General features: G+C 31.7%; 2 protein-coding genes across 2 annotated transcripts in view; both read left to right on the top strand.

Annotated features, from left to right (window-relative positions):
* LOC119834906 (sodium- and chloride-dependent GABA transporter ine-like) overlaps positions 1 to 4,610 on the top strand; it is a 12,241-nt gene extending 7,631 nt beyond the window's left edge. The window contains exons 3-9 of the mRNA XM_038359425.1: positions 797 to 931; positions 1,200 to 1,413; positions 1,826 to 2,322; positions 2,480 to 2,592; positions 2,673 to 2,952; positions 3,207 to 3,439; positions 3,551 to 4,610. Coding sequence (XP_038215353.1) covers positions 797 to 931; positions 1,200 to 1,413; positions 1,826 to 2,322; positions 2,480 to 2,592; positions 2,673 to 2,952; positions 3,207 to 3,439; positions 3,551 to 3,661 — 1,583 coding nt within the window. The 3' untranslated portion in view covers positions 3,662 to 4,610. The remainder of the gene's footprint in view (positions 1 to 796; positions 932 to 1,199; positions 1,414 to 1,825; positions 2,323 to 2,479; positions 2,593 to 2,672; positions 2,953 to 3,206; positions 3,440 to 3,550) is intronic.
* A 1,681-nt stretch (positions 4,611 to 6,291) lies between these two features.
* On the top strand, positions 6,292 to 12,140 carry LOC119834999 (glycerol kinase-like). The gene is made up of 12 exons (XM_038359578.1): positions 6,292 to 6,547; positions 6,627 to 6,755; positions 6,843 to 6,972; positions 7,299 to 7,516; positions 7,854 to 8,066; positions 8,513 to 8,615; positions 8,719 to 8,826; positions 9,437 to 9,599; positions 10,164 to 10,326; positions 10,806 to 10,935; positions 11,141 to 11,233; positions 11,950 to 12,140. Exons 1-12 carry the CDS (start codon positions 6,476 to 6,478, stop codon positions 12,048 to 12,050), a joined length of 1,623 nt encoding a protein of 540 aa, XP_038215506.1. The 5' UTR covers positions 6,292 to 6,475; the 3' UTR covers positions 12,051 to 12,140.
* Positions 12,141 to 12,697: the final 557 nt, after the last annotated feature.

Genomic DNA, 12,697 nt, shown 5'->3' on the forward strand with positions numbered 1-12,697 from the left:
TCCTTTTGATGTTTTATGATAAGGACTTTTGATGGTTATTTTCATGTTTGATAAGAAATGGATGAATTTAGATAAATGTATTATGATCATCTATATGGATTATATTATACTTATATTTTAGAAATCAACCATTAGATATGCCATAGACGGAAGCTGGTAACTACGCCAAACGCCCGTCAGAATGACATAATAACGACAATTTATGATAACGATCGGGTTAATTAGTCTATATCTGCGGGTCAATTCAAATAAGAATTACGCAATAAGAATTTTTTATACTTGATGCTTATCGCATACATTTTAAAATAAAAATCTATAAGTAAAATTACAATATTTTCGTATGTCAATAAACTATGTCAATAAAATAATCATCGGATTTTACTAATGTACCTATTATTAAATTAATTTAAGCAGACTAAGTTAAGTTACGCCATCAAAAACATCCTGTAGAAAAAACAAGTCTCGCAACTCAGTCTCTCTACAGTAAAAGTTGTGAGATCCAATATCAAGTCGGTTAACTTATATTTTAGTCTCTACTTAAGGACCTTCTGTCTTTAGTTATTATATGTCTTGAGTGATGTCTTGATTTATTATCATGCCAATATTAAAAATATTTTACGTTTTAAACAAATAGATCGACTTGTCCATCGCATGAAAACACTTGAATATTTGACCCAAAGATATACCTACCTACTTCTTTTCAAACATAGGTCCACTGAAAGGATGTCTCGATAGAAGTGGGAATTTATTGTATGTTATGTTATATCATTTAATAAAAACTTTTGATTATTTTCAGGTGCTTTTCTCATTCCATACTTCATAATACTCCTGGTGTGTGGTGTGCCCATGTTGTTTATGGAATTAGCAATTGGCCAATATACAGCACACGGGCCTATCGGTGCCCTCTCACAAATATGCCCATTGTTTAAAGGTATTTTTTATTTTGATATACGATCTATAAATATCAATAGCCACTTTGAATAAATAAAAAATCCAAGGGCGAATATACAGCTATTACAATGCACGACTCGACATGGTGGCATTGTTCTACTTCCTATCTACAATAATATAATTTCAAATGTGTATAATGGTATTATCCACTATATATTCCATGCTCTGTAGCTATTATTATGATATGTAGAAAATTTATTGATATGGCACCGCAAACCATTACTCAATATATAATATTTTAATTTTAGGTGCTGGCCTCGCAAGTGTAGTAATCTCGTTTTTAATGTCCACGTATTATGCAGTTATAATTGCATGGGCAATATATTATTTCTTCACATCATTTAAATCTGAAGTACCCTGGGCAACATGTTCAAATCGATGGAACACACCTTACTGTTGGATTCCAAATCACAACATAACTAAACCGAATGGATCACAGACACCTACCGAACAATTCTTCGAGTAAGGTTTGCTTTTAATTATCATCCACATATTTCGAAATTAAATATAAAGTATTTTATATATATTTGAGATGTCATAGGCTGAGAGTGATGCAATTCATTAATTTCCATATCACATGTGATCAATACCTTTTTTGCCACACCTATAAACTTATATACCTAAATTACCAAAAATGTTTTTTATCTTTATCTAATCTTTTAAACGCTGCGTGATTAACTCTGTTCAATAAAGTGAAGAACAATAACATCTGAAGAAATATCAGAATATTAAAAAATCTAAGAAATTATTAATGTATATATACCTACCTATAATGTAGGTTCGTGTAAAATCTATGAAATATGTGACTATCGATCATTACACGACGTTGCATTAGAAGAAACACGAATCTATATGCAACTCTATATATTTTCAGGAAAAAAGTACTAAATATGAGCGAAGGTATAGAATACCCCGGGAGCATGCGGTGGGAACTGGCTGCTTGTTTAGTTTGTGCTTGGTTACTTGTCTACTTTGCCCTGTGGAAAAGCATAAAATCTTCGGCAAAAGTACGATATATAACGACGACGTTGCCTTTCCTACTCATAATAGTATTTCTTGGCCGTTCTCTAACTCTCGAAGGCGCCGATCAAGGGTTAAGATTCTTTTTCAAGCCAGATTGGGAATTATTGAAACAATCAAGGCCATGGGTAAATGCAGCATCACAAATCTTCAATTCCATAGGAATTGCCTTCGGATCTATGATCATGTTTGCTTCGTACAACCGCTTCGATAATAACTTTCTACACGATACACTGGCCGTATCGCTAGTCAATGCAGTAACAAGTCTTATTGTTGGGATATTTACATTCGCTACCATAGGAAACATTGCAACTGAACAAAATACAAGCGTTAAAGATGTTATTGCTGACAGTAAGTATTCTCACTACATATAAAAATCTAAATTATACTTTAACTCGGGCGGACCGCTAGTGGGATAGTTGATGCAAAGTACAATTAAACAAAAAAAAATAAGAAACCAACTGAAGTATAGTACATTCAATATTAATTGATAATCCATATATTTTAGGTCCCGGACTTATTTTTGTGGTATACCCACAAGCTATTGCAAAGATGCCAGCTCCTCAGCTATGGGCCGTTTTATTTTTCTTCATGTTTCTATGTCTTGGATTAAACAGTCAGGTAAGATTCATACTCCTCATCACTTTTTTATGAAAAAAAGTGAGTTTAATATTTAAATTAATGACTTCATTTTTTTTCAGTTCGCCATTGTCGAGGTAGTTGTTACTTCCATTCAAGATGGTTTTCCTGATATGATACGAAGACGACTCGTGTATCACGAGCTGTTAGTGCTACTAGTGTGCGGCATATCTTTGGTCTTTGGTTTGCCGCATATAATACAGAGCGGTATATACTTATTCCAGTTGATGGATTACTATGCGGCATCTCTTAGCATAACATATCTCGCTTTCTTTGAAGTAGTAGCCATTGCATGGTTTTATGGCGTTGAAAGACTATCCCGGAACATAAAGCAAATGACAGGTAAAATTATTATCATTTATAATGATTCATTAGATACAATAGTGTTTAAATATGCAGTCCCAAAAATACTATACAAATGCCTACCTATAATTTAGATACATAGGTACTGTGTTGATGTATATTTTTAATAGTTTACAAGAAATGATGTATCTAGTTGGTAAGCCTTTCTTGAAATAAATAAATAAATAGCAGAACTACGCCAGTACATCAAAAATTATAAACACTAAATATTAAATTATGTTATTTCTAAACAGGTCAGCGGCCATCTTTATACTTCCGTTTCTGTTGGCTAATAGCGGCTCCTGCCCTGCTATTAGCACTCTGGGTAGCAAGTTTAGTTGACTACACTCCACCCAGTTACCGACAGTACCAATATCCTGCATGGGCGCAAGCGCTAGGCTGGATCATCGCCTCACTTTCCTTGTTATGCATACCAGGATATGCACTTATTGTTATAATAAGATCACCGGGGAAAACAATTGGAGAAGTATGTATTGTATAACAATATTATATACACCTAACGTGATAAATTCACAATTTTTATGTGAATGAAAAAAAAATTTTTTTCTACATACTAATGGCATATTTTTTCCTACAGAAACTACGTAATTCAATTCGCCCCACATTTATGTGCGATTGTGGCGTCAACGGTTGTGATATATGCTGCTCGGAATCTGAACCTCCCGATGATAAAACAACTATCAGCTAGTCTTCAAACTACATTTACCTAAATTTATTAACTTCTATAAGTGTTATAATTAGCCTATTATAGTTAAGCGGGTGTTCACACCAACACTTGTGATATCAAAAATAAACAAGACGAAGGTGATAAACCGAACATTCCTCCATCATAATTATCATTCATTTTGTAATGAGATAGAGATCACACTTGACCTCAAACTATAGTGTTTGCTTTGTAACAGTGACATAGTTAAATGCACTCGAATTGAAGGGTTAGAAGGTACTCTAACGTACCATTTTGAAGGATCTGTAAATATATAGTAACTTATTCTATTTTTGTAACATTGAATGGAAAATCAATTACGACCAATGAAAAAAAAAACATAAATACAGGTAGTTTTAGAAAGAAATATAAATGAATGCCAATGTCACTTGAATTACCACTGCATGATATATTGTAAGTTAATTTTAAGATATTTTTAGCATTTGCTATATTCAAATTTGGGACTACTTACTACAATAAATTATTTGAGAAATTATAATTTTTCAGACATATAACTAAATAAAGGTAATACTCACAAGATTTGATATAAAGGTATTTATATCTTTATATACATAAATAAAATTATGTGAATAACCAATTGACTTACTGTAATTTTTGTATGTCAATGGAGTAACTGCCAACATTTGTTTATAACGGTAGGAATTAAAATATTCTGTGATTTTAAGCATTCCATGTAACATTCTTAAAGCTAGATTTAATATGATTAGTGTAAGTATTTATTCTTACTATGGTAAAACCATAAATATGTATCTGTACTCAATTGGAATGTTTATTGATCCTATTTATGAATCATTCATAATTTAATTAAAGAATGAACACATACAATTTGGAGTTTAATAATTTGATTTTGTGTCCAATCAACAATAAGTCTGTTAATTAGTTAAAAGTGAAAAATAAAATAAATACAAACATATCAATAGTGTGTTTTATTTTTATTGTTGGTTATAAACAACAGGAAAAGCATGTATAAATCTTTAAATATCTTTTACTATTAGAAATCAAGTCTTGCAACCTTTTTTGCTTTTTTTCTTTGGGCATTCTGTTTCATCATCTGTAGTACTGCATTCATCATCAGATATATCTGAAAATAATGTAGTGATAAATATTATACATATTATGAGTACTAAATATATAGTCATGAATTATAATTGATTTGTTACTTCAGATATTTTAGTAAATATGCTAATTAATTTTAATTTTCAATAGCTATTTATAAAATTATACCTATTAATTTTTTATTATACACCCAAGAAACTTAACTATTTGAGCAGTTAAGAAATTAAAATATAATATACAATTTTTTTCTGTCTTATTTCGGTTTTTGGGTTTTATTAAGAATTTTTAATTTTATAGGAATAAGATGGTAGAGCTGAGTGCTTATTATGCTTACCTATGACCTCATTGTTCAAAACTTTTTTTGTGAATACCTCATTAGCCAATTGACGAAACTCTTCTAAAGCCGATGTTAGGTTTGCAAGGCTCAGGTCTGAAGCAATTTCTCGAACAACTGATTCTACAACTTCTTCATTTTCAATAATATTTAATTTAATTTGCATTTTAAAAGACTGTCACATAAATCAAGGTTACTCAGAAAATGAGTTTTTCCTACCTAAGAATTTGTTAATGTTGCTCTATATTTATTCAAAATATAAAGTAGGATGTAAACCGTAAAATGAGCACATACATTCCCTTTTTTATCTAAGTTTTTTTATGGTTATTTTCACAGAGTGAGTAATATATTATTAAGATTTGTTTTCATTCTTTGACCTGAAATAAGCATTTTAAAATTAAAATGTGATCATGAGTGTCAAGTGTCAAGTGTCAAAGTCCAAGGGTTTTGGTCCTTTAGAAAAAAAATGTCAATTCTGATCTATTTTTTCTGGTTAAGGTCCTATCAAAATTCTTAAACTTAAATAACTTAAAATTTTGACAAATTCCCCGCTTTAACTCATCATTTGTGTTATGCTTTTGTGACGTTTTGTGTTGTCTATAACTGGTATTTATTTTTTGTCAGGTATACAGTTATATGCTGGTCGTCAATTCAAAGTAGTACATCTCACTCGTGATTATTCATTGTAATAACACCACAATGAAATCCTCTCATTATCTGTACAAATCGAGACATTGGTAGAATCCGTCCTCAGTGGAATCGGGAGTTGCCATTTAATAAAGAAGAAGATCTATTTTTTCCGACGTTCACAAAAGCGAAGAAGGTTTTCAATTCATAATATATAGATAGATAATGTTTCAACTAATTTTTTGGTGTTCAAAATTTTGGAAAAAAAGTTCAGATTAGCACCACTGAATATGCTGGCAAGATGAAATAACGATACACACCAACTTAATCGTGGCTATAAGCTAATGTTATCTCTCTTGCATCCAGACTCAAATAAAATGTGCTATAACACTTGAAAATGTGCTATAAATCTTTGCAATCTGGTTTATTTTCGCTTAAACAATTGTCATGACTTATCAGTCCTTATGTTACGTAATTACGTACATGATGCTGATTGCTGAGTTTAATTTTAATTTTAGCAACGTCTGTCAAAGATTGGAGTGTCGAGTCTGACACAGTCAGATACATGTCAGATTCAGCTGATTCTGATTGATTACCTACAAAGTACAATTACAAATTGTATCTACAACCTACATAGCTCTGATAACAATTTCAATAAAATTTATAAAATTTAAAATTCAGTAAATACATGTCAGATTAACAGTATTCAATTTCGATAGACATATATTTTCCAGTTAGCTATGTAGGATAATTTTTAAAATATGCGTGAGTTCGGAAGTTTTGGTCCATTAATTGGAGCTATAGATGAAGGAACTTCGAATGTTAAATTTTTGGTACAATTTTATTCATATTTGTGACTAAATAACCATTTAGGATGAAATAATAATTTTTTAAATCATATTTAATTTTTAGATATTTGCAGCAAACACTTCAGAAGTATTGACTTATCATCAATTGCCCCTGAAAAGATTTAGCCCTCAACAAGGTTGGGTAGAACAAGATTCTTTGGAAATTTTAAGTGCTGTGTTAGAATGTATTGAAGTAATGTATAAAGTTATTTATTACAGATTTACTTCCTTGGATAAATGGATAAAATGTTAATAAAACGTATTTCCAATTAAATTACAGGTTACTGTAGACAATTTAAAAAAGTTGGACATAGATCCAGCAGATGTTATAGGTATTGGTTTAACAAATCAACGAGAAACAACAATTGTTTGGAATTCTTCAACTGGCGAGCCTCTTTATAGTGCAATTGGTGAATATAATTAGACAATACAATTCAACAATTATCAAAAAATAGATGCTCATCCCGGCTCTGCCTGGATATCAAGATTCTTATTTTATCGCAAGGGAGCATTTAATCAGGATAAATAGTATCCTATCACCCAAGTCCGCTGATACCCTGTCTGTATACCAAAATTCATTATAAACCGTTCAGCAGTTTCAGCGTGATTGATGGACAAATATCAAAACAAACTAACTTTCACATTTATAATATTGGTGTGATTATTCAAAATAATTAGAGATTAATTATTATTATTTTTATGTATAAAGAGTATTATCATAATATTTAAATTTTAGTGTGGCTAGATGTGAGAACTTCGAAAATTATTGATGAATTAAATAAGAATAAGGGTGCACAGAGTATAAATGCTGTCACACAAACTAGTGGTCTACCATTATCAACTTATTTCTCTTCTGTTAAGTTGAAATGGCTCTTGCAAAATGTAACAGCAATAAAGCAAGCTGTAGCATCAGGGAACTGCATGGCTGGTACAGTGGACTCATGGTTGATTTGGGTAAATACAACTGTTATTAATAATTCATAAGTTTATTTAAATATTTTCTTAAGATCTTACATAAATTGACAATTGTTCAAAACAGATGGTTGTCCAGTGATCAAAATGTGACCTTAATTATGAATTATAGATCAAACAATATATGTGTATGTTATGTTGTTGGATATTTATATATTATTATTTATTTAAATATTAGCTTTCTGCAGTATCAAGTGTGCTAAATGACATATTGTATTACATGACATATTGTGCCTTTGCCTAAATTTTGAGAAATTGTAAAAGTTTTTTCTCCACATATTAATATATTAGAGATAAATATTACTAGATTATTTAACAGAATCTGACTGGTGGCTGCCGTGGTGGTGTTCATGTAACAGACGTAACAAATGCATCAAGAACTCAATTGATGTCATTAAGAAGTTTGCAGTGGGATAAAGGACTTCTACGTTTCTTTGATATACCAGTTGAAATACTACCAAAGATAAAAAGTTCCTCAGAAATATATGGTTATATAGCTACTGGATCACTTCTCGGCACACCAATAGCAGGGGTAGGCTTCTTAATGGATTTTTAATATGTAAGTTATAGTGATGGACGCCATGCAATATTAACCTTATGGTACTATAAATACTGGTATTGAATTAACATCACATGGCTCTATTAACAGCTATGCATAAATTTGTTAACAAACAAAGCATAAAAACTTCCTCGGCACCCACAATTCTCGGGCGAATTTACTATCTGTTACATAAGATTTTCTTGTATTTGATTTTACGCAAAAAATGCGTTTAAGTCTTTAATTTCTAGCTGTTACATAATTGAATAAAATGTATCACTACTACTTAGCTCACGGTAACATATCGCTTTGACTCATTAGTCACATCTAAGATCTTTGTAAGGTATGCAATGATGGTCATTGTGCCATTGCTAATAAACTTCAGTATAGCTGATAGTTTTTTTAATAACAAAAATAAAGAGTTTTTATTTATTTGTTAGTGTTTAGGAGATCAACAAGCTGCATTAGTGGGACAAAATTGTATGAAGTTTGGTCAAGTAAAATGTACATATGGCACAGGATGCTTTCTTCTGTACAATACAGGTATAATGTTTCTTACAATATGGCGCATAGATTGGTAAATTGTCATGGTTTTTTATAATCTTTTTTTTCTAATGAAATGATTACATAACTATATTGCTTTAAGGTGAATCTATTGTACATTCGCAAAGTGGTTTGTTAACAACTGTGGCCTATAAACTTGGACCAGATGCGCCGGCGATTTATGCATTGGAAGGATCAGTTGCAGTTGCTGGTTAGTCATATAAAATGATCATACTTTATTTATCCTTATGTGAAATATCAATAAGAATTAAATTAATGTATTGGGTATATACGTATTGTTTCCTCAAAGAGAAAAATATTTATTATGCGTCCTGCCATACTGTTACTGTGCGATTAAACTAATTGGAAAAAGAGGCTATATGCGCCAATTTCGTGTCAAATGTTATTAGAAAAATACAATTTATAAATGCTTTTTTGCATTTCAATTATAGTTTATTTTATTTGACTGACTCTTAAATACAAATGTTTTTTTTTTTTAATTTAGAATGTTAAATTAGTATCTATGGTGTCACAAAATGGCGCAGAATCGATCCTATTCTTACAGTGCCACCAACTTATCGCTGAAATTAAGTGTGTCGTCACCATCGCTTCAGTGTAACCCGTGGAGTATTATTCCGGGCATCACTTTTAATAGATTTATGCATATTCGGCATATTTATCAATCATACATATATAAAATTTAGAAAGGTATCAATAAAACACACAGCACTTGTGAAGTAGGCAACAATGATAATTCAATATCTTTAGTTAAATTTTTCGACATTACAAGGAAATGTTGGTAACACTGTATATTATTTTAGGTGACACACTACAGTGGCTACAGAAGGGCGTGGGAATAATAAATGATGTATCGGATACGGAAGCCCTTGCTACTCAAGTAGCTGATAACGAAGAAGGAAGTGTATGTTTTGTGCCAGCATTTAATGGTCTATACTCACCACACTGGAGGAAGGACGCGAGAGGGTAGATATAAAATATTTTTAATAAATAACTAAACCACTTTCACATTATCAGAACTAGACCAAATTAAAATGATACCACATGGCAATTGAAAGGAACTCATCAGAATCGGTTCACACACATATGTGTTGATATGATAATTTCCTCTTTTATTCGAAGTCGGTTGATAATCAACTGTAATCATTTGCTAGTCTTGCATTTTTAAATTATATTTAATCACCTTGAATTCATATAAAATAAATAAAAATAATGAATACCTAAAAAAAACTAAAATAAGCATGCAAGTAACTCACAACTGTAATAATTAAAAAATGTGTACTTAATATCTACAAATCATAATTTTCATTGATCCTTGTGAATCTTTTCTTAGTAGCTTCTATAGAAAGAAGTAGAAAATACTATTAAGGTTTGTTACTCTTTCACGCAAAAACTGCTGAACCGATTGCAATGAAATTTGGTACGTTACGTAGTTAGCTGGACTACTAAAATAACACATAGGTACTTAGGCAACTTTTTATCCCGATATTGCTACGGGATACAGACTTATACCGCACATTAATTTTTCAGTATAATGTGCGGTATAAGCAGTAGTACACGCACGGAGCACGTAATTCGAGCCGCGTTGGCGGCTACGGATTGCGCGCCGCTACGGAAACTCCTCGCTGACGGGGGAATGGCGCAAAACACGACGCTCATGCAGATGCAAGCTGACACGCTTGGCATTCCAGTGGTGAATTATATGAACGATTGGCTCTTTATTGGACAATAAGAAAAATTTTAACATATAATTTAGACGACATGTGAATGGTCAACTATGGCAGCTTTATCGATCATGAGCTATTTCTCCCAAGCGAACTGATCTTGAGATTTTAAACTTAATAAATGAGAAATTTTGAAAGAATAGAAAAAATTCGATCACGAGGCGGGATTCGAACCCGCGTTATTTGCCAAACCGTAGCAACGCATAGCCTCTCAACCACCCGTGATCCCGTCACAGTAATCGAATTTCTTCTACTCGTTCGGTTAATAAAGTCAGAGAACAATTTTCAACTTATCCAATACAATAAGCTCAAATTCAAAACCAAATTATGAAAGTTTTTTGAAATATTACCTTATTCAAAATGCGATACCAGAAATTTACAACAGTATATTCTAGAAGCTTTTGTACAACACCTTTTTACTTTATTAATTTATTTTTCATTTGCAAAGATTCGACCATTGATGATGGAAAGCACAGCACTAGGAGCTGCTATTGTGGCAGGCCGCGCGTTACGGGTGTGGCCGGCGACCACACCCAGCCCTCCTTCTGACACCTTTATACCCGCTATTTCTAGTGAAGGTTAGAAAACCCCTCTTATACTCTTATACATAGTGAACTCTGTATTTATTTAAGAATCAAATCTGATCTGTTTGTAGTTTTAGGTTACTGGAATAAATTTGTATACTATTTATTTGATTCTCTTGGGGTAGATATTTAATTTTATTTTATTTAGACTAACGAAAAATATTAATACATAATAAATATTTTCCTTTGCTTTTTCCAGAACGTGAAATCCGTCGCAAACGTTGGGAAGATGCACTTAATAGATGTATGGGTTGGGTTAACGATGACGATAATCAAGGGACAGAAAACGAAGGTAAGTGTAATAACATACATCTAAATGTTAAAATTAGTAAATCACATTTTAAACACGAATGACGGGCGCGAACGCTGCAAAAAGATTTTACCGCAACAGAATTTCAAAACTAATAGTGTCTTCAATATAATAATTAATATAAATGAAATTTATAGCACGTTTCACAACTTTTAAATATGTTTTGCTTACCTATCAGTCCGATAAAATCCCAACTTATAGACATGAACGTAACTCTATGTATGTATTTTCTACACGCTTGAACTAGCGAACTGATTTGAATCAGATATGATATTGAGATAGTTCAAGCCCAAAAAAAGGACAGGATTGTTGATGAGGCTTTATGTAGGGGAACCTCGGACTGCCTATTTTTTCCTTTGACTTCGAGGGTGCAGTCGGGGGCGAAAAATTGTTAACTCTATATATAGTCAATAATTCATGAAAATTAACATAATTAAGTATAATATTACCGTACAGCGTCTTCGACTAGCAAATCGTGAAACGTTGCTTAATCTTTTAACATGTAGGAATGATTTAATGTTTACAAAAGCTCAAAAACTACTTTACCGATTTAGAAAATTCTTCTAACACTGAAAAGCAACATTATCTGCAAATTTCTATGTAACATTATATGTACTACACTTACAAAATATTTGCAAAAGGGTGGCTCGTTTATTAATTTAAAAAAAACTTGGTATTAAAAGTGTTTTACTTTCCAGATGACATTGACCGCACAGCTACGGCATTACCACCAGGGCTATTTTTCCTTGGGACAGCCATTCTTGTTATTTTAGCAGATAAATTGAATATGTTGCCATAATGTTTATAAATGTAGTTTCCATAATACCTTTATGAATAGTCACATCATAACCAGTATTACTATGTGTTAGTGAATTTAAATTGTTATAAATATAGAGAAAATCAATTGTTGTTTAATTTACTCATTTATACAATAAGACTTAATGTTTAGGGTTGTACTGGAGCATTTCTTTGTAATGTAATGTTTCTGCGAAAGCTCGACGCTTTGTTCGCATATTACATTTCTTTGTAACTTACGTTCCCTTTGGGGTAAAATTTTGATCGCCCACGTTCGTGCTTTTACTCCGAAAAATGTAACGCTAAAAGGTTCGTTTGTTTTGAGATAAAGTTGTAACCAAATACCGATCATTTTCTTTTCAAGATTCAATTTATATGGACATTAAACTATTCAGTATATTTTTTTTAATGATAGTGTAAAGTAGGTGAGTAACATCACATAAATTCTATTATACAGCTAAATACCACGTGGTCTAACAATGTTTTCCCTTAGGACTCATTTTTTCATGACTAATACGACAACCGAACTACTTACTCATAGGTAAGTAGTTTAGTTGTCGTATATTATACTAACTTTTGCCCGCGGCTTCGCACGCGTTAATTCGGAATAGTTTAATAGATGTTATTATACATATAAACCTTCCTCTTGAA

This window comes from Zerene cesonia, chromosome 20 (assembly GCF_012273895.1).
Source record: "Zerene cesonia ecotype Mississippi chromosome 20, Zerene_cesonia_1.1, whole genome shotgun sequence".
In the NCBI taxonomy this organism is placed as follows: domain Eukaryota; kingdom Metazoa; phylum Arthropoda; class Insecta; order Lepidoptera; family Pieridae; genus Zerene; species Zerene cesonia.

Coding starts and splice junctions, on each gene's coding strand:
- LOC119834999 (XM_038359578.1), top strand. CDS start 6,476: ATGCGTGAGTTCGGAAGTTTTGGTCCATTAATTGGAGCTATAGATGAA. Junction 6,973..7,298: donor GCCTCTTTATAGTGCAATTG/GTGAATATAATT, acceptor TTTAAATTTTAG/TGTGGCTAGATGTGAGAACT. Junction 7,517..7,853: donor TGGACTCATGGTTGATTTGG/GTAAATACAACT, acceptor ATTATTTAACAG/AATCTGACTGGTGGCTGCCG.